The sequence below is a fragment of the Penaeus chinensis genome, chromosome 9, assembly GCF_019202785.1.
Source record: "Penaeus chinensis breed Huanghai No. 1 chromosome 9, ASM1920278v2, whole genome shotgun sequence".
NCBI classification, from domain to species: Eukaryota; Metazoa; Arthropoda; class Malacostraca; order Decapoda; family Penaeidae; genus Penaeus; species Penaeus chinensis.
The window spans coordinates 14,412,595-14,435,724 of NC_061827.1; the positions used below are offsets into that span (position 1 = coordinate 14,412,595).

Here is a 23,130-nt window from a genome sequence, read left to right on the forward strand (position 1 = left end):
TGCGTTCGATATTATTTTGTTTTAAATATGCTTGTTACCGATTACAGCCATTATATACTAATGAGTTTGTAAAGGTGCAATTAACGTTGAACTTAATTGATAATATTCTTATTACAGCTTTTCTTATGATTTCTGTACGAATAATTAATAACCATGCAATTACAATAATCTTTTTTTTCTAATGCTTAACATTTCCATCATTTCCTTTACTGTTTTGTTATTGCATATATGAGTACATTGTTGCATAATTAACATTAATCTTCATTTTAGACACGCTATCAGAGCAAACACGCACGCACGCACGCACGCACGCACGCACGCACGCACGCACGCACACACACACACACACACACACACACACACACACACACACACACACACACACACACACACACTGCACACACACACACACACACACACACACACACACACACACACTGTATATTCCATTTCTCTCTCTCTCTCTCTGTTTCTTTTACAAAGCAACATTTTTCTAACATATGAGTGGAACAGATTTCCAGTGCTCCAGAGTTGAAGCCATCACAAACAAACATCTCAAAACCATCACATTTACTAACGACAACACTGCCACTTCTACCCTAATCCATCCCTGAAAATTGAGCTTGCTAATATTATCAATGGTATTAAGATTATCATTAATATATTCATCCATGTCAGTGTTTCTATATTTTGGTATAACAAAGCCTTTCTCATTCAACTTTATAAGAAAATGGGAAACTGACTTCACCCTCATTTTTTGTAAGCATAAATGCAGCTCATATTAGTGATTCCAAAATGATACCATGGTTCTTGGAACCTGTCTGATGCAACATGTCAGAAATGTCTACATATATTTCTGTGAATTGCCAGCATTGTCCTTATTTACACAATGTATCTATAATTTTGACATTTTATTTATTTTAAGTTTTGTTCTGATGTATATCTCGCTTAAAGAGTATATGATATGGTCCGCAGAACTAAGACACCAACCAGAATGACATTAAAAATGAGGTTATACGTATACAAAAGCCCCAAGGCCATGAGGAACAAGGCAGTGAACTGCTATGTCCATTTTACTAAGTATCGCCCTCTACTCGTTTTTAGTGGCAAAGCTTCGGGGGAGGGGTAAGAAATAAACGAGGCATCAGTCATGAAAAGAAGGGCGATCAGTCAAATTGCCCACAGCAGAGGAGGAAACAGGTAAATACTCTCCCACGTAGTCGCCTATGAAGCCATCCTGCCATCCAGCATCACCTGTCCACGACAAGAACCTTTGGTAGTAAGAAGCAAAGGTCAACCTGCTGAAGGTTGAACCATGGCGACAGGTCCGCAGACAAGGCTGAGTCCAGAGCGCAGTCCTTCAATGACAAGTAGATAGACTTTATCCCAACCACTCGAGTTGTCATCAGGTGAAATGCCTGGGTCCTCGCCAGGCAGAATATGGCCATATAAGTAATGACGACGGAGGGTTAGGGTGAGGAACCTTGCCTGTCAATACATATAAACATTGTCAGGTTAGCTAAAATGACGTGGATCATCTTCTCAGAAGAGGAAGATCCCCAGACGAGGGAATGCAAGAACACATGTAGCTCTCAAAGATTTATGTGAGCTTGAATTGAGTAGGGAGGACCATGGCCCCAAATCCTGATAGTGATTCGAGGTCTGGCTCCCTAGTCCCAATCTGATCTGTTAGTGATAAAGTTTAGTCGCGGGTTGGAAAGAACACTGAACTTATAGCGTCTACCTCCGACGAAGAATGCGAATCCTCCAGTTGATCGGAATGACCCGATGGGTGTCCTTGAATTCGACAGATGTTACTCAACAACTGTAGCCACGTGCCACATGATCCTGGATAACTGGCATCAATAAACACTTAAAAGTTTAGAAGGGAGGTTGGGAATCTCACATTAAGAACAAGATGGGTCTCAGGAAAGTTCCTCTATGATTCCTCGAAGAGGAGACTCAGTTGTGCCTTTCCATCTGTTCAGTTATGTCCTATGACAGGAGACTTTCAGCGTGATCAAAGACTGAGCCTGCTGTGAGGGTTAATGTAGTTTAGGCAGAGTCTAAACTACATTAGGACTGTGTAGTACTGTTCTAAGGGGAGGCTAACGTGATTTAGGCAAAACCGAAGAGGGCTTACAAGGGACACAGGCATTAAGGTAGGTACTCCTGCAAGCAGAAACATGGAGCCCTCTGGTTTAGTACCCTGTACAAGGTTAAAGCCTGTGGAAAATGATGTAATGCTATTCCGAGGAGGAGCTAACGTGGTTTCAGCAGAGCTCTGGAGAGAGAAGGCAAGGGACACAGGCATTAACGAGTTTTTCCTTTGTCATAGGTTACAGCATAGAAAAAAACATGGTGCTTGATCTGATGGAGACAGACTTAGAGGGCAAGCAAAGGCCACCGCATTGATTGGCAACTTAGCTTACAAGTGGCTGGGGGGGGGGGGGGGATGCGGAGCCTGACTGCACACACAACTGCAAACATGCCACGCAGACAATATCCATAGTTGGGCAGCCACCTCCCATCCCTTCTTGTTTCTCGAGCTGCACTTGACAACCCGCCCATGCCTTATGGGGAATCCCCATGGAAAACACTCTACCTTCGCTACTCATCCAAGTGAGAGTTTAGTATTAGATTTGTTATTCTTTTTTTTTTTTTTTAGATCAGTTTTACATGATAAACTGTACTAAAAAATAAATTTAGGCCTGCATGCAGACACTATTTTACCAAAATCTAAGTAACTGGTCACAACCGATACCTCTTCCATGCGGTAGAAGAGAAAATAATTTTGCACACAATATTCACAGTGAAAAATTATGAGATATGTTCCAATTTTAATATAATACACAAATATTAATTCTCAATACTATTAGGTAGTCTAGCCAGACGATTAAATTTTCAAGAGCTATGAAGACACAAAAATCTACATATTAGAAGATTCTCACTGATGATCTGCGAATTAAGAAAGAACCATTTCATAATGCAATAATTTAGAAAGTATGTATGGATATCCTTTTTTCTATTAACCATAACTATATTAATTTGTCCTTCCAATATACCCAATAACTACAGATGTGTGTGATATGCTCCCTGCCCTAATGTATAACTAACTACCTGGTCCCTGTTCTTAGCTGTATGTTAATATTTCGGTTTGACTTCTTCCTTTTCAAATTAGTTTTGATTTGAAATTGGTCGTTTCCGTTGTAAAGAGCACTTCAGTACGTAGGAATGTTAGAGACGGTTTTTTTAATTTCGGAAAAAAGCGAATGTAGATTATTTTATGCTGATCACAATGATACCCGCTCTAGAATTAAAGCTACATGGAATTTTGAAAGTCGGTCTATTGTATTTTATTTTCATACGTTTCCGGTAAAAAAAAAAAAAAAAAAAAATGTAGATGCTACCGCAGGCCATATGTTCCGTGAATACATAGAAAACCAAACCCACCCAGGCGTCCGATTATTTTTGTTCAGAGATTCAGAGACCAAAAACTCCCCACCTACCACCCTGTTTGGAACGTGGGAAAAATGTAATAGCTTCGGTAACTCTCGCCGTCCATTTACTTTATGTAAATGCCTCTATGATTCTCAAAAGTGAATCGGTATGTTTTATTCTTGCAAGGACTATATGACTGTAATATATTTGTACTGATATTGCCATCCACACTTCACCATTTCATAAATGGATTCCCCACAACCCAAAAAAATATAGTAATAATAATAATAGGCATAAAAATAAGAATAATATAAATAAATAAAATAAATGTGCATTTTCTGGTTTAGATTATCTTCCTTTATGATGTAATACATTCATTAAATATTTCAGACATGATATGTACTCATAAAAAAGAGGTAACTCTACAAATTAGGATTCATAAAAAAAAAAAAACAATAACTCTGATCGGTCTTATAGCAAAGTACACTCAATGAGCTTTATATATTTAACATTAGATTTAGAAAAATAAATAAAAATGATAGAGATAATGGACCGGCAAATTTCCAACGGCCTGTTCTCAGTTCTTTGTTTACATTGTTGTACCATCCAACGTTCGTACACACTCGTGTATGATCTTTTTTCGACTCGCACCATGTTAAAACGCAACAGCAACTAATAAGAGTTGTGCCGCAGGAGCTACCTTAGAAGCCGGGGCCTCTCGTCTCAATTGGCATTGTTGCTTCTGAGTCCAGTAAAGTAAACACATAGACTAAAAACTTTTTCACAGACCTTTTTTCACATTCTAGTGATTTACCTGTATCGTCAGTGCTCGTGCGGCTTTGACCGCTAGGTAGGGAGGCCCAGTAATGTGGGGTGGCCTTTTTCTCTGATCTGAATGTTTTCCTTTTTTTCGTGTGACTTCCCTGAGCCTGCCGGAGCTCCCTTGAGGGCTTTGGAAAGTTCGGTGGGAAGGAGGTGTCCTACACTTAATTAGACCCCTTTTAGTACTGTAGAACGTAACCAGGTTTCCACTGGGGTGGTAAATTTTATTCATTCATTGAAAATTTTCTGCCGCGTCAATATCTAAGGTTATTTGGCAACGTATACAAAATGTGGCGATAGGGTAGGGCTTGGGGGCAAAGCCCCAGGAAAAGTTTTTGGTTCAGTAAGGTCCAGAATGGTCAATGTTCAAAAAAAAAAAAAAAAAAAAAAAAGATGTACCCGGCATCAAAGATTACACAGCATTATGGTAAAGTATTGTGGCGGAAAGGGTAAATATGAGTTAACGATTAGGATAAGTGGACAGAAGGGGATGAAGAGAAGGAAAAGGAAAGAGGGAGAAGAAAAGACCCTGCTATATTAGATGAGGCAAAGGTAGAGGTCCCAGGCAGGAGTGATCCCTACATTGGGCCTCAGTCTCCGCCTCCTAAGCCCTCCATCCTTCACGGCAACAACGAGCAAGGGATGGGGGAGGGGGGTAGAGGACGGAAAGTGCCATACTCTCTCTTAGATATTGTTGTTAGGTTGATGTCAAAGCTAAGGGTTACTTGTGGAGAAGGGGCGACCCATAACCACTCTATTACCAGCTCGACTCTGAACAATGGAACCCCCACAAATGACAGACCCAGAACACCTCTTTTCAAAATCCGTGCTTAGAATGCAAGGTTCGCGAATGTTAAATGAATGTAAATAAAAAAATTCCTTGAGGGTCAAATGGACAGCGATTTTGATTTTGTCAGAAAATTGCGAGTCGGAGCCTTGAAAAAGTACAAAATAACTCCCAGATTAAGGATTTACTTAAGCTGACGCAAATTCATGACCTCAGAGTTGAAGTAACTATTCCTATCGGCCCAAATACCTGTATTGGAGCAATCTTTCACAAGGCTTTGAAAACGATGGAAGAAAGCGAAATTCTCAAGAGCATGAAGGATCAAGACGTAATGGACGTTAATTGTATGACCAAGAAGGACGGGCATGTACGAACGAAAACTGGACACTTTTTTTTGTTTTACTTTGTTATAAATAAAATCCCTGAGTATGTCATTGTTGGATACGAACGTGTCCAATTACATCCAAAAGCCAATGCATTGTAATAGATGCCAAAAATTCGGACACAGCTCATGAAGATATATTGCCAAAGACTCAAATAAATTCACTTGCCGTAAATGTGTTGAGGCTCACGACACCATTACATATACTGGTGAACTTTTCAAATGTACTAAATGTGGAGGTCCCCGTCAGGCTGGCTCAACTAAGTGCAGCAGCCCGAAGGAGACTGAGGCAGATATGAAAAATAAAAGAACATGAAGTTAGTTTTACTGAAACAGAGGAAAGTGTTCAGTTTTACATAAATTCAATACTTCCAATGCTATTGCAGTAACTAACGTCACCTCTAGTTCAAGTGCTGTAAGTCAACCGCTTGCATCCAAAGACAAATAAATTGCTGGATTAAAGCAAACTCTTAAAGAACTAAATATGAAAGTTTATTAGCTGACTAGCTTAGTCTATCAAATAGCTGAATTAACCCAGCATAAACATCTTAAGAAGGCTGATGCCGCATCACAGTCCTGATCGCACCTCCCCGTCCAGGCGACTCTTGCAGGGACTTCGCATGGCTCTAGATCGGTTTCTCGAGAGAGAAGCAGGTCGCACTCAGCCAGTCATTTCCCTCGCCAGGAGAATCAGCCGTGGTCCATTGAAAAATACAGATTACTTTTGTGAGCTACAAAAAGTACGGTCGAACAGAACGGTTTGTAGCGCTGAGGTAATGCTCAAATGTAAACCCGCATTAGTTTTTTGTTTATTTTTTTTTTACATTTAAACATATTTACTATGACTATTATTCATATCATTTGATCTTATCATAGCTTATTTTCATTAATAGTTCAGCAGCTTAAGATACAAGAATCATGGTCTCATGCTTATTCACATCTAACATTATTTGCTTATCTGAATATATAATAAAATACAAGTCATGAAGTGCCCACTACCATTTCATTGATTCTGAAAGTTCATATGGCAATATCCACAATTAAAAATATACCTTGCTATTTTACATCATCTGTCTGTAAACGATGTACACGTCGTTTGCTAGGCGTACCACTTCTCGGGACGTTTGTGCGCCACACGAAGGAAGGTTCGTGCTACAGGCCGTTCCGTTGAAAAGCCCAGCTCATACCCCATAAAACGTAATTGTGTCGACCAGTCTAAAATTGCACTGTCGAAGTTTTAGACGTGGATTAAATGACCTTAAATTATGAGCTTAGATCTTTGCTTCCGATATTATGGTTCTCCAAGAAACACACTTACCACTTCTCGCATCTCTGACGTGGTCTGAGGAATTATGTCGAAAGGACAGTGAGGATAGGTGTAGAGACAGAATCGCCATGTATGTACATCCACCAGAGCCTCTCTTTTACTAAAGTGACAAATGGTTCAACTTTTTAGTTTTGCGCATGCAAAGTAAATATTGATAGCACGTACCTGACTATACATTCAGTTTATTGTCCGTCAGAAGGTCTGGTTATTTATAAGAAGAGCTCTTTGCCCTTCAACATAGTCTGCCACAAAATAAACTAACTTAAGGTGATTTTGATGTTCATACATTATGGGGTTCCATGCGGATGATAGAGGTGAGCAAGGAGTTAATTTTATAAATGATTCTGACTTGGTCCTTCTGAACGATGGTAGAACGATGATATCTGTACATTGAGCTTTATTGACATCTCTTTGGACTCCAACAATATGAGCCAAGTGCCTGTGGCACACCATTAACGACTCGCTGGGAAGCGATCACCTTCCTATTTTTATTGAATAGCCATGCGACACAACAAGAGCACCCTTGGCGCCTAAATTTGACGTAAAACGAGCAGACTGGGTCGCCTTCACAAGAACGTCAAACTCTAAGTTGTTGGAGAAACCGTTGAGGATAAAGTAAGCAATGTTTAGAAGTCTATGTTAGATCAGCAGTGATATCAATTCGTAAAAGCGTTAAGCATAGAATTCCATAGTGGATACCAGACTGTGAACGCAATAGGGCCTACAGGCTTTTCAAAAATAACCTCAATAACGAAGATTTTTGCAATCACAGACTAGCAAGAGCTAGCGCTCGAAGAGCAAAAAGACAAGCTAGAAGAAGCCTCGTAGAATAATAAGACAAGCTAGAAGAGGGCTCGTAGAACAATAAGATAAGCTAGAAGATATTTTTGGCGGAGCTTTGTCTCTACAGTAAAGAGTAACACCAACGTCACAGGTTTGGTCCAATGATTAAGTTGCTTGAAGTCTACAATGACATTTGCAAAAGCTAGACTTTTCCAAACTCATGGCACTTTGGCCACATCATTCCCATATTGAAAGGGGGGGGGGATCCCAGAACTGCCATTTCCTAGCACCTAATTGCGTTGACAAGTTGCATATTCAGGGGCATCGAACGGATTGATAATAGTAGGCTATTGTATTTTCTATATACCAGAAATTTACTAATTGATAAGGAGTGCGGCTTCCGAAAGGGACTTCAAACTCTTGTCATATTCATGAGGCATTTGCCAAAAAACTTTTTTTTTCATTTCAGTATTCTTAGATATGAAAGAAAGCCTATGACATGACTTGGCGACATGGCCTACTCAGAAAACTTTATAATTTTGGATTATGTGGAAAATTTCAATGTTGACAGAACTTTCTCTGTCAAACCGTTTTCTGACAATGTCCCTTTTTCGGACATTATTTCCAGACAAACGGAGTCCCACAAGGAAGCGTCTTGTCACCCGTATTATTTCTGTGCATGATAAATGACATCTTACCAGCTACGCCTCGGAATCTTAAATACTCACTGTACGCCGACCATTGTGCATTGTCATTCCAGCAGTAATGCAGAATTTTTGGCAAATTTCATCCAACTGGCACTGGATATACTTCATAACTGGGCCTCCAGTGGTGTTTTAAGTTTTCCACACTGAAGAGTATTGGGGCATTTTTTTCACATAGGAAGATGCGGAACATCAGGTCTAACTTAAAAAAGTCACCCAGTACTTATTCAAAATACTACTAAATTTCTTGGTCTGCCTTTTGCCCGCAAACTTAATTGAAAAAAAAAAAAACATAATTACCAATTAAAGAATAAATGTTAAAGAGCACCTGGTTTATTAAAGTGCATTGATGAAAATAAATGGGGAGCCGATAGATAGAGTCAGGAGTAAGTTCTATATAAGTACTTATATAGACCTTACTCAGGAGTACCTCCCCTCCGACTCAGACTCGACCAGCAAGCGCTGACTTATGTCGCAAAGGTGGTCACCATTTCCTAATTGAAATTGTGACATTAGGCCCTTTTCCACATGACTCCACGACCTTGTCTGTCTAACATCGATATCCTGGTTCATTCAAATATAGCGCCATGGAAAACCCTAATATCACCATCAAGCCTGGCTTCCATCAGTTATGACCATGGCGTTGTAGGTGGAGGTACGCCAGAGGTTCGGAGAGATTCTTATTAAACCATCTTTTTTCGATTATTTATACTGACTTCTCCAAGACAGATGAATGTGTGGAAGTGGGTGTACGGTCGACTGAATGTCGACCGTACGCATTGATTTTCCATGCCGAACTTTTGCTATTTGATAAAGCTGTAGATTTTGCCGGGTCAACTGGTGATCTGCTCGACCCTAGCATAGTCTACAGATCTCAGATGCTTCGTTTCCTTTATAAAAGCAAAATTCCATCAAAGTGAGTGGGCGGACCTGCAATTCAGTAAAAAAAAAAAAAAAAAAATCATAATTGAAATATGGGATACAGCCCATAGAAATAAAACAGAAGGGAGGAGGACGTGTTGGCTCGCCTAAGTCAACGCAACACGACACACACCTCTCTCCTTATTTTGAAAAAAATCCTCCACTTTGCCCCATTGCACACTAAACCACGTTTTAAGAACTTAACAGACAAAAAATTTAAAACTTTATATTATAGGATATCGAATTTACCTAACAATAGCAGACAAAAAATAGAAAACTATTTCAGATTAAAGAATATCGAATTTACTTCATTAATTATACTATCAAATGAAAAATTAAGTTATCACTTTTCTACAGAAGACAAAATTATGTGACATTACCTAGACGGAAACAATGAACAGGATCCACTGACTTAATAACCTTGCCCACATACCGCTGGTTGATAGCCAAAAACAACACAAAACAACAATAAATAAATAAATAATACAAATAAATAGAAAAAAAGTTAAAATGTCCATAATTTTCATGCGCCTCGTAATCGGTACATTACAGTCGCGTGTTCACTCGGTGTGTGATTACACCTTGCGCGTAAAAGCCCGATTTTTTTATTTCGGAAAAAGATAGTTTAAGTAAACCTGAAAGAATGCCCCAAATATAGCTCACAATTGTCTACAGTCCCATTGTTTTTATTTAAAAATCTGCTTCTTACACGCCCCTCGCACAGAGTATAGATATTGCTGTATAATATATATATTTTTTTCTTTCTTTTTTTAGGTAAATCAGGGAAAACATTTTTTTCTTTATATGTTGAATAAATTTATTATTATTATTATTATTATTATTATTATTATTATTATATCATTTTTACCGTCATTTCCCAGTCTGCATGATTTGGTTGCGGTTCTAGTACATTTTGTTCTTTTGACTAGAAGGTATCTACTGTACTGCTGTTTGTGACCCATGAACAGTAGTATTCTTTACACTCGGCAATCTGTTCGGACACTAGACCGGCGGTTAAGTGTTCACACATGGGTGAATTTGTTAGCAGTTGTTTCTATTGTATCAATAATGGATAGCATCACTTTCAGTCTTGTTTGTTGCTTATTGTATATTTGTACTGATATACGCTTGCCCGTAAACGATTAATTTAAAACGTCAACTAATATATATTTTTTATGTACAGGAAATGGTAAGAGTAACTGAATAATTAATAAGTGAATTTTATTTAGTACTAACAGAAAATGAAAAAAAAAATGTGTAAATATTTTTTAGATTTGAAAGTAAATTGGAGGAAGCATCCCAAAGCCCTATTCTCTTTAAACCTTATACTATTCTCTTAATCATAAACCAGAAAAATGCCACACTACTTTGCCTAGATTAGATCTTTATCCATTCTACATCGATAAAACCCCGTTAATTATGTTCCGTCGGATTTAGTTGCCCAGAAGAAATACCCGTTTTCTGTGAGGGTCGGCCGGCAGCGCGATGTGAACGAAGCGAAGACATGTAAACAAAACCTCGCAGTCACATGTGGTTACGATGGCCTACCCAGAGCAGCAGAAGAAAAGGAAGCAGAAGAAGAAAAGCAATTTTCTTCGAAATGCGAAGAAACTAGGAAAGAAAGGCCATTTTGGAAAAGGAAAGAGACTGTCGGAGGAGGAATATAATTACTATATTCGTGTATATGAACAGCTGAAACACGCTGAAGGTGAAGATAAAGGTAAGGCAGGTTCATGTTTCCTACTTATCAAACTTAACAAAATTCACACTGACATTAACCCATTGCCGACGGGCATGACGTGTATATACGTGCTATGTCCACTGTGAGTACTTGTTTGATCGTTTTTACACATAGATGGATACACTTGTATTAAGTCACCAATGAGCCAGTTACACTGTGGTATATATTCCCTAGTCAGGGGGCTCTGCCGTGTAGTGTAGTGTAGTATATGCGCCTAGCCAGGGGGCTATGCCCTCTGGACCCCTGTGGTAATATATATGCTTAGCCAGGGGGCTATGCCCCCTGGACGAACCCCTGTGGTAATATCCCATCCATGTTTACCTTGGAATGACCAAAAAAAAGTAACTCACTGCGATATATCTGGTAGTCCATGTATTGCTACGCACTTGTGAGAACATTTATTTTGTAATTATCAGCATCTGTTTTTCTGAATTCATGTATGTTATGCATTCATGTATTATTATTATACTTCTTTTACTTTTTTTAGTAATTATTTGCACAATTCCATAAAATAACCTTGTGTGCATGCATGTTTTGCCACCAGGAGATTTGACAGCATGTGACACCATTTGTTGAGAAATGCCGGTGAGAAATGTTTCATGTTAAGTGTGTTGCATTGATTCATTTTTAAAGCCTTATAGTGGATATACAGAACAAATAAAACTAAATAATTCCAGGCACTCCATGAGACAAACTCTTTTAGTGGCAAAACTAGTGGACTGGATTGTAACAGTTTGATGGCAAACGTAACTCAGGTATACATAGATACTTGAGGCAGCTAAATTTTCTAATATTGTTTTGGCTCTTCTATTCCGGTTTATATCAAATGTAAAACTTATATTTTGTTGTCACAGTACTATGCAGTAATCATGGCCCTGACAAGGAGTACTAAGTAATATTGTATCTACTGATAAATAAGATTCTTAATTTCTAATAATTTTCACAGTGTTATGGTCGTCTGACTCTTGTTCACAGCAGTCTTGTTAACCTCTTGTATCCAAATGATGTGACCAGCACATCATGAAAAAAATTGGGCGTGCGGGAGGGTGATGTGAACATGCCATCACAGAAAATATTGGTTGAGGGCCGGGGTTACAGGAACTTGTCACAATAATTTCAGGATGATTTGGCACAAGCACCCAAAGCCCTTGGAGGGTGATCAGACTCAGTGGACATTTAGGAAGGTGATGAATGTCCACTGGAATGTTCCCACAGTGAGTCATGACTGGAAGAGTACTGGCTCCAAGGAGGACACTATTTCCATGCTTAGGATCCTATTCATGTCCAGCATGACCGGTAGCACAGCTTTTATTACAGAAAATCAAGTATTACAATAAAAGTTTTAAAATGACACAAATAATAAAATGTTACATATTATTATTGCACTGAGTTATAGACTGCCTAGAGAGATGATATGGTGTCTGTGCAAGGAAAACCGTCTATTACCATCTGAATGCAGTTTATCAAATGACAAATACAGACATTGGAAAACCTAAAAAAACTGAAAACATCCCAGTGTTCAGAATCTCTCCTACCTTGGGCCTCAGTCCTTGGCTCAACCAATTTTTGCATGATCATTTCTTCTACCCCTTTCCTTTTCCTTCTCTTCTGCAACACCTTCTGTCCATTTCCCAATGATGTAAGAGCCATTTTGAAATGATAAAAAGCTGGCTGTGTGTCAGTCCAGAGACATGGGCATGGTATTTGCCTGTTTAGTTATCTAGCCCCTACCTCTCATAAAGATCCCTGAGGGGTGAACCATTTCTCTTCCCCAGATACTCTATCTAGGCTTACCATGTGCAACTATGATTTTGTATCCTTATTAGGGCCAAGTATCCCACCCAGGTCATTACCCAACCTCCAGAAAACATTCCTATCTCTCTCCCAACATCCCCCACTCCATCAGCCCCTCCTCCCTTATTACTTCTATTCATCCTTGTTGACTGTCTCTTCCTCCCATCCTCATCCTTCAACTACTTCTACCTTTACAAATCTTGTGAGTTCTATAGCATAGGTATGAATGAGAATGGATATCTTCACAATACAAGAGATGTATATAATCTGTTTAAAATATTCCTTCATCACCAGTCCCAAGCTTGTGCATCATCTATCCTGTCTGACCTCTGTGGCAAATGTTTCCATTTCCCTGGCTGATTGCCCTGTCTATGACAAGGATTGGTCAGACTGTGAAAACAACCTCCTTGCCGGTCATAATGATATTATGCGATATCAGTACCAAGATTACCTTCTGTAGACATGACCTCCCTCTTGAAGTTTATATTGATGGAGAGTCCTACCTAGTCTGACCAAGTCAACCCCTCCCCCATCAGTGTCAGAAATGTTGACATCTTGGCCACCTATGCAATCACTGTCGGTCCATAGCCCAATGCCCTTTATGTGTCCAACTTAACCATGGTTGTTCAGTTTGCCCAGCACAATCACTGCACAATCACACATACATGCCCTCTATGTGCCCAACCTTGTCATGACCGTTCAAATTACTCGGCTCAGTCACGCACTTGTGCCAAGTGTATTTCATAGGAGATGCCCTGCCTACAAGCTCAAATCTAAGGCAGCAGTTCTCAGATTCAAACTAGGCCTCACTCTACATGAGGCTAGACAAGAAGCTCACCAACAAGGATTTTCTCTTTCTACCTATTTTAAAACTGTACTTTGCTCCGCTCCCCTGTCATCTTCTCAAGAAGTCTCACCATCTCCCCCTGTATCTCTTTCCTCTACTCTGAACCATCCTATCTCTACTCCCTCTTGTTTCTCAGGCCTCCCCACCCAACTCCCCTCCAGAAACTCTTGAAGACCTCCAAAAGTTCCTAAACATGACTCAAAGAAATAATTCACTCCCTCATCCTACCCTCTAATAAGTATTCCTATTCGCTCTACATTAAAAGTATTAGCCAATATCCATCCCCCTCCCCCTCAGGTTCCCCCTACCCCTCTTCCTCCCACTCACCCAAAAAACACCCATCCTTTCCTCCATGATCATCACCATTCCCTCTTCCTTCCTCATTATCCTTACCACCCCCACTTAGATGCTTATGTGACTCCCTTATGCCTCAACAATATCCTTCTCCTGACATTTTTCCCAATACTTTCCCACTTTCCCCTGTTCCTTTATTCCATTCTCTGGAGTCTGCTTCTACAATTATCATTTCTTACTGTATCACCCTTTGATTGTTTCATAATAGCTCTTTTGCAGTTTCATTATACAGTGTTACTAACCCTTCCTGAAACACATACTCTCCCTTTGATATGATTGCCCTATACCTCTAACCACATCTCCATTTACAAATCCTCACTGTATTCCATTTGCTCCCCCTCTATACCCTTTTCACTACCATCCTAACCTACAGTAATCTACAATGTTTGACATCTAAGACATCTTATCGTGATTGATAACTTATTTCCACCCTTTTTGCCCCAATACTTTACCATAGTGCTATATGACCTCTGATATCTAGCACATTTATCTCTTCTAACCATTAACCATTTTATTTTTCTTCTCCAACCCCTTCATTTGTTCATTTCCTAAGATGTGTAAGGTGTATTGAAAGGATAAAAGGCTGGTTTTAGGTTATTCCTGAATGGCCACAGGGAGCCATGGGCAAGGTATTCCCCTGTTTAGTTATCTAGCCCTTACCTCTTTTGGGAACCCTGAGATGTAAACCATTTCTTTTCCCCATATACTCTAAGCTTGCCATGGCCAGTAGTGATTTTGTACCTTTGTGAGGGGCACTGAGGCTTACCCCTTTATTAGCTAGCCCAACAACTTCCCCTTTCCTGATCCTTGCTATCAGCTCAATCCATTCCAAAGCATCTATCTTGGTCATTGCCCAACCTTCAGAAAATATTCCTTCCTCTCTCCCAACATCCTCCACTTTATCTCATCCTCTTCCTCCCATCCTTGCCCTTCATACTGATTCCACATCAACAGTGTAAGGTTAGATTATCAATTGTCTTTACATATAGATATCTCAGAAATACGAAGTCACAAATGAGCCAATTATGATTAGTACATATCTCACCTGTTTACCCTATCCCTTTTTTGGAAATATTTTCTGGTGTCCTTGAATTGTGTTTAGTAATGTCAATAACATTATAGTAATTGTAATGTGGATCACAATAATGACAGCATCAATATTGATGGCATTGTGGAGCTATCTATGTACAGAGAGATTTCACAAAACAATACTACAGTGAACAGTGCAGATGGAAATAAGAACTGTTTCCATCTCCCACAACCCTGTCTATGGCAAGGATCACTTGGTCAGACTGTATAAATGGCATTCTTGCCTACCTTGTTTTACTGTGATGCAATATCGGTATGGTGCTACACTATTCCTTCCAGAGGTCGCTGAAAGATCTACACTAGTATGGCCAAAATTACCTTCCATAGACTTAACTTCCCCAATGAAGTTTATATTTGGCATTTTGGCCACCCGTCCAAGACCTCTATGTGCTCATCCTGGCCAAGATTGTTCAAACAGCCATGTGCAGTCACACATGTGCAATGGTAGTGGTTCTCATAATGTATTTTTTATATTCAAGGAAGTGGCGGCAGAGATGAATGGCAAATTAATAGACTTTTGGCTTCATTCAGGAGAGGGTTAATGTGCGACTTCCTGAGGCTGCCAAAAGGAATCTTCAAATGGGTTTCTCTTTGAAAGACGGGCCGTTTTCTCTCTTTATTGAGCTGCCCTGCCTATAAGTTAGAGTCCTCAGATTCAAACTTGACCTCACATTATGCGAGGCCAGATGTGAAGCACGTCAAATAGGGTTTTTTCTTGCTCTCTACTCCTGTGCTGTCCTTTGCTCTGCCCCTCTCCTATCTCCCCAAGATGTTACTACACGTTCCCCAGTCTCTCTTCCTCCTACTCCTTTTGTTCTCACTTCTTCCCCTTCCCTTTCTCAGTCAAAATCTTTTGCCATTGTAAATCCAGACACTCCAGTCTCTACTTCCCTTGTGCCTACCCCTCTTCCTCCTTGCTCTGCCCATCACATCAGACAATTTAAACATTCCGCCCTCTCTTCTCCTACTTCATCATCTACATCTGCCTCTACCTCTGCCTCTACCTCTGCCCCTCTAACATCTGTCCCCTTTTCTCCCATTCATTACTATTCCTCATCCATCCTCCAATCTCTCTGCTCCCATTCCCTCTATACTCAAAGTGACTGCTGACATCCAACCTCCTCCTATTCATGTTCCACCTACACCCCTTCCTCCCACTCCTTCATGGCACCCCATCCCCCTGTTTTTTCACTACTACACCTTTCTATAGTGCTATGTTACCTTTGAAGTTTAGCACATTTATTTTGCTTTGTATCCATTAACCATTTCTTCCTTTCCCACTTCTCTGACACCCATTTTTAGCTTATCACTCATCGATTATTTCATAATATCCCTTCTACACTGAAATATTAGTGCTTTCTTTTCTTACACACCTGTATCCTCCATTTTATCTAATTGCCCTTAACCCCCCCCCCCCCCCTTCCCATTTTACCAAACCCTGTTTCCTCATCCTCTTTACACTCTCCTCTCTTTCCTTTTTAGTACTATGCAATCTGAAAATGCTGTACAACTTTTTCCATGCAGCACACCCTAATCATTAACATATTAAATACACTCTTTACCCTTTTCACTACTATACTCTCCTATAGTACTGTATGAATTTTAATGTCTAGCACAGTTATTTGCTTTGTTTAACCATTAACCATTTAACATTATCTTTCTTCTTTCCAGAGATTTTGGTCCGTAACTTCTTCCGGGAATTACAGCGTGAAGGGCAAGAAAAAAGTCTGGCTGGCAACCAGATCATATCACGGGTGTTGGACCATGCACTCCCCATTGCAGATGTGTGTCAGGTGGTGGAGTTCACCAGGGTCTTTAAGGAAGATATACGCTCAACATGTGTCGATCCTTTTGCCTCACATGTAATGCAGACATTATTAGCTCTGGCCCTTAAGTATTCACAGGTATGTTTTTCTTTCTTTCTTCCTTTTTTTTTTCAGTATCATGTATTATAATACCAGATTTATAGTGTTATTTGATTATTTTAAGGAGCACTTGGTTTTGTTTCTTATTTCTTGATAATATATTTCAGCATTAATTTTGTGTTTTAGGAAAATGCTACACAGATGAGGTTTGAGGAGAATGAGGAGACCAATGAAGTGACAGAAAAAGACATTCCAGTTACAAAAGAAATAAAGGAAGAATTCATATCATTCTTAGAGAAGGTTTGTTGACAGCTCTACATATCAACTAAATGATTTGAAAAGAGTAATGTTGCTAAGTTCAAAATGTAAATTGTTGAATAAAAGAAAAAAATTGTAGTTATTTCTTTAATATTATTATTTTTTTTGTTTTTTTTTACAGATTAGTAAGTTTGTTTACAACAATCTAGAAGACTTCATTTGGGACACATATGCAAGTCACATTATATGTTCTATCATTATGGTTTGTTCTGCAGTTGACGTGCAAAACACAATTAAAAGCAAACAAAAGTCACAGAGTAATCATTGCCTGTTCAGAGAAGAAGGAAAGGAGCTGAAAGTTCCTGCAGTATTAAATTCAGTACTTCCTGACATTGCAGAGAGGTTTACCAAGTTACCTGACATTTCAGGTAAGTGTTACTATTTACCCAAAGTGAAATTTGGTAGTCTTTTCCAATTTCCAATTTTAGATTGATATGGCATATGTTAACTTTTATGCTTGTTATTAGGATCAAGGGAAAGAATGTTCAATAAAAAACATTATTTTATTGTTAGAGATTGTAAACATACAATGAAATTTATTATACTAATGAAAAAGTTAAAGAATTGTCACACTTTGTAATCTTTTACTTAATTATGGTATTCTCTCTTATTGGAAACCAGGTATAGTTACGTACAACTGCAGTTCAGTGGTGGCACAGACCTTGCTGCTAGCATTATCTGATACCAACAAAGAATTGTGCCATGCTGTTGTGACTCATATTTTAGATCATGGATTTAGTGGTATATCCCCCGATCAGTGTGACCAAGAGGAGGAAGATGAAGGGGGTACAGGAAGTCTCCCTCTCTTGTTCAAAAGTAATTCTGCTACTCGTTTGCTAGAGGTAAAGTAAATCAAATCAGTTGTTTTAGTATAGCATAGGTTATTTTTCTTCCATCTTTTTTCATGAGGGATCTTCTTGAATAGCTTTATTTATTGAATTAAGTTACAATAGCATATATTGTAATTGGGAAAGGAGTGCTTTTAACATTTGAAGTCCATATGAAAATGTTGAAACAAAGCTTCAGAGTTGTTATTCATGAAAGGTCTAATGGTTCGTTTACATGATCAGTTTCATAGTATAGACTCTGTAATGATTATTCCTGCTAATAACAAACAATGAATAGATTCTATAGTAAGTCTCACTTATATTGTGATGGTGAAGATGTTAAACATTTAACATCTTTGATTGTAAATGTTTCACTCTCAACGTTTGTTGTTGTTCTGTCAGTTGCCAAGGTGTTTGGTGCCATTTGTATTTTCCAGGTAAAAAATTGCAGTAGAAATAGAGGAAATGGCTGACTTAACATGTGACAGCAAATTAAAAGGGCCCTCCAAGTTTTCTGTATCACTTCTTTACTCTCTTACATGCAGCATAAACAATTGTGTAGGTAATGAGGCTAAAAATAGGTTTTAACCCATTGGATCTGGATGCATCACTGCCATCATGTGGCCCAAAATATGGGCATTAGGCACACATGAACACTATTGTGTGTTGACAAAACTCCATGGTTCCTTTTGCAATGTTATTTCTCTTTTTCTGCATAAGTGATTTAAGCTTTTTTGCCATTTTCTAATGTCTATATTTATAATTTGATTTGCTTTGTCCAGATGATAATGAACTTGTTTTCCTTGTGCAGACTCCATATCATCTCTGTAGGTAGTTCATAACTCAGGGGAATAATAATAACAATAAGTAATTTTTAATTTTTTATTTTTTTTTATTATTCATTTTTCTGTAATGCAACCTGTGCTACCAGTCATAGCAGTCTTGAATAGTATCCAAAGCAGCTCGTCTAGTCCTAGCTCATGGATGGTACACTCCAATGCTTGTTTAGCAATGGAACTAATGCAAAATCCCCTTCCTAAATCCAAGAGCTTTGTGCACTTTTGGCAAGTCATTCCTTTCATCCTGGCCTTCAGCAGAAATGCTCATGACAGACAGTTTGTGTCACCCTGGCCCACAGCCAAATTTTCCAGTGACACGTTCATATCACCTGCCTCTCAAGCCATATTTTTTCAAAACATGATGGTCATGTCATCTGGATTGTAGGGGTTAAGCCTACTTTTCAGGGTTTGTTTTATATGACTAGAACAAGGGCCAAACAAGCAAATAGCTGTTTAAAACACAACTTATAGCAAGCAGGCTCAACCACCCATGATATGATGGGACATCATCTTAGCTTGAGTGATAGTCTAGCCACAATGTTACCCATCATGAGTGGGGTAAGGGATGATACAGTGGTTTTATAACCCCCCCCCCCCCAAAAAAAAAAAAAAAGTGATAATAATAATAGTAATAATAATAATAATAATAATAATAATAATAATAATAATAATAATAATAATAATAATAATAATAATAATAATAATAATAATAATAATAATAATAATAAAAATAATAATAATAATAATAATAATAATAATGAAATCTGAATGAAGCCCTTAAAAAATTATTCTATCCTTTGGGGAACACCTTCACTGAGTTTGAACTTATTTGATTGATCCAAAATGTTAAGGTGATGTCATATTTATAGGCCAGCAAAGTATGTGGTTCTAAACATTGTGTACCTCTACCATATTGACTAATTATCCCATTTTTTTAGCTGGAAACGTTTTTTAATAATTCTTTGCAGTTTTGTGAACCGTGAAATAACAGTGACTTCTGGCATCTGTAGTGACTGGTTGGGTCTGTTTATTGCTAGATTGTTGGCTTATTTTTCAAAAATTATTTTTTCCCTCTCTTTTTCTATGTATTGTCTTAAGAGTTTCTATACACTTATGTAGACATTTCAAGCATTAACCATTAATTTCATGATGTTTGAACAGTATTTTCACGAAATCCATAAAAAAACCCTGTCCTTATCCATATGGGATATCCAAACCTGTCTTAAACCTTGGCCAAGTAGTTATAAACAAAATTGGAGAGTCAAAGTCTGTTGAAGATAATGCTTTATCAGCAGTTATAAGGGAGACTTGGAGGCACATTTTGATCTGTTGTCAAAATATGATTATGCCATTTCCTCTATTTTTACTGGACTATTCTACTTTAAAAAATAGAAATGGTTCCATGCACCTTCATAGCTAACACATTAACAACAATGTAGGAGACAGTGTCTACAGTTTGATATATTAAGTGTGTTATATTATCAGCATGGCATAAGTAAAATATATTTTATTACAATGAATTATCAGAAATTGTATTACAATGTGTAAACCTTAGTTCTATTTAGCATCATTAACATTGATATGTGGTAATAGAGCCATTCATTGACAAAATTGCTAAGGACAGTCATAGACCTTTTGTAAATACCAGCCCAAGGTTGTCTATTTTAGGCAAGCAGGATTTTGAATATAGCAGGATTATAGGTTGGAGAATTAATTTAGATATGTTCAAATTCATATTAGATAAATGTATATAAATGCGCTATGCATTCATGTATACATATATGTATGTCAGTTTTGTACAAAATAACTTTTACATTCACACAACAGTATGTGAAGCATGTGCAATTATAGAACTTTGTTGTCAATATATATATATATATATATATATATATATATATATATATATATATATATATATATATATATATATATATATATATATATACTTATATATATATACTTATATACTTTTTTTAATTGCTTCTTTACTGAACAGGTTTTAATCATGAGCTCAACAAGCCCACAGCAAAAGTCGGTGTTTGATCAGTATTTCAAAGGACACATCAAGGCGTTAGTGCAAAGCAAGCACTGTAATTTTGCAGTTCAACGCATTTTAACTTGTTGGAAGGACAAGGAAAATGTAAGTATACATGTATGCATTTCAGGCAAAGGAATTGGCAAATAATAATCTTACTATAAAAGTCTATAGGTTATTTGTCTGCATTTTGGTTCAGAATGCATACAGTAAGTCTAGGGAAGTTATCTTTTCCTTCTTGCAGTTGAATAAATTTTCTTTGAATGAATTACTCTGGGTCACTGTATTATGCTTATGTTTAGCAGAAAGTCTGTATATATATTATTTTTATGTAATCATTTGGTGATATAAATAAGTAAAAAATTTTTTTTTTTCTTTGTCTCTTTTGTTTTTTCTTTTTATTATTATTATTATTATTATTATTATTATTATTATTATTATTGTTATTATTGTTATCACCTCTTTTTTATTGTTGAATTACAGTTTGAGGACTTGTTCACTGAAGTCTCCAAAACTGTTGAAATTGCAGCTTCAACTGGCTACACTGGTACTATTGTCTCCTTGGCACAAGCCTGTCGTCAGCTCTCAAGTAATCAGTGGCAGTGCATGGAGGTAAGGTTACTTTGACTTGAAATTCTTCAGTCTAAACCATCTATGCTTTTGAGCCTATCACATTGGTTCATCTGTGACAATAGCAACTCATTAATGATAGTGCTGTTAATAATAGTAATTACAATGGTTATAATAATCATAACAGCATTGATATTGATAGTGTTAGTAAAAAAAAAAAGAAAAAGAATCACAAATACTCAGGGAATGGGGAAATCAAGTGAGGTCACAAGGTATACTAATGGCCTTCTTGGGGCCTGAATGTTTGTGGAACCATCTTTATAAAGATATTTCATATAACAAAACCACAGTGAACATTACAGTGGCAATGAGTTGAGAATTGTATATATTTTTAAGACAGTATATAAAAGTAATCTATGTTTCATTTGAATTTTTTATGGTATTAGATGCTAGACATTTCCGTAAATGTGATGCAAATTGAGTTGGACTTAAAAGCTATTTATCTGTTGCATCAAAATAATCTTTTGAAACTGTTAATCTGTGCAAATAATTCTGGATTTTTCCATGTATGTAGCGCCTCATTTACCTTTCTACCACAGGCAGTGATGGAGTTCCTTGACTGTAACCAGCCAGACCGACATGTTCAATTTGTGCCACTCTTGGTAAGAATGATGAAGTTTGATGACTTCCAGAAGAACAAAGCAGAGGATACATTACCGTCCACTACTCTTCATGGAAGTCTCATTTTACAGGAATTCTTGCAGTTTAACAAGCCATCAAAGGTATATATTGTTTGTCATTGTTTGCTTGTGAAAGGATTTTAGACTTGAAAGTTTACATATTTGTGTGAAAAGTTATCAGTCTTCCTTACCTTCTCTTAATGTGTAGGGTTGTGATTATTATATTAGCCCTCCATTTTTTCAGGTTGTGAAGAGCTTGCTAGAAATGACAACAAACAACCTTCAGGAATTAGCTTGTGACATGAAAGGTTCTCATGTCATCAGTGCTTATTTTGCTAGCAAATTTGTAGGTTTAAAAAATCATGAAAAAATGATTCACAAATTTAAGGTAAATATTTTGAATGTCATTATACAGACACTGAAAGATGTATAAATCATTGATTCTTATTTCCTAGTACAATCTGTTAATAGTATTTGGAATTAAAGTGATTTATTTTCTTTATCACTGATGTGCATTTTTTTCTCAAGGGAACATTCACAGCATTAGCTTGCTGCAAGAGTGGATCACGCAGTCTAGATGATATGTGGAAGGTAGCAAGCATCAAGATGAAAACAATCATATGCAGTGAGCTTGTTGAAGATGAGATCAAATTAAAAGAAAACACCTTTGGTAAATTCATTTTTTCTAACTTTATGGTGAGTATTTTATATTGTGTATACCATTTTATTTGGCATCATAGAATTCTCATAACCTAACCTAAAATTTTCCAATAATAGAAGAGTTGCTGATATAGTGACTTACAGTAGGGTGTACATTTTCAGTTGAATATGATAACTGTATAAAAGTATAGAATATTCACATTCATATTCATATTCATATTCATATATTAACCCAATGAGTATTGATTAATGTACAGTCCCTTGTAGTTTTTCATGAATATTGTTACATACAGATGGCTCCACATGTTCTCAGCTAGCAAGGACTGCTCCTGATATCCCCATTC

The 23,130-nt window shown here is 37.6% G+C and overlaps 1 protein-coding gene across 2 annotated transcripts in view; it reads left to right on the forward strand.

Annotated features, from left to right (window-relative positions):
* Positions 1–4,075: 4,075 nt before the first annotated feature.
* LOC125029220 (nucleolar protein 9-like) overlaps positions 4,076–23,130 on the forward strand; it is a 25,864-nt gene continuing 6,809 nt past the window's right edge. Inside the window, exons 1-10 of one of the 2 annotated variants that reach the window (XM_047619106.1) lie at positions 4,076–4,197; positions 16,664–16,896; positions 17,044–17,157; positions 17,297–17,543; positions 17,797–18,017; positions 20,838–20,981; positions 21,360–21,488; positions 22,046–22,228; positions 22,371–22,514; positions 22,655–22,822. In XM_047619106.1, coding sequence (XP_047475062.1) covers positions 16,858–16,896; positions 17,044–17,157; positions 17,297–17,543; positions 17,797–18,017; positions 20,838–20,981; positions 21,360–21,488; positions 22,046–22,228; positions 22,371–22,514; positions 22,655–22,822 — 1,389 coding nt within the window. In that variant the 5' untranslated portion in view covers positions 4,076–4,197; positions 16,664–16,857. Of the gene's footprint in view, positions 4,198–10,658; positions 10,888–16,663; positions 16,897–17,043; positions 17,158–17,296; positions 17,544–17,796; positions 18,018–20,837; positions 20,982–21,359; positions 21,489–22,045; positions 22,229–22,370; positions 22,515–22,654; positions 22,823–23,130 lie in introns of those variants that run through there. The other variant, XM_047619105.1, reaches the window with a different exon arrangement.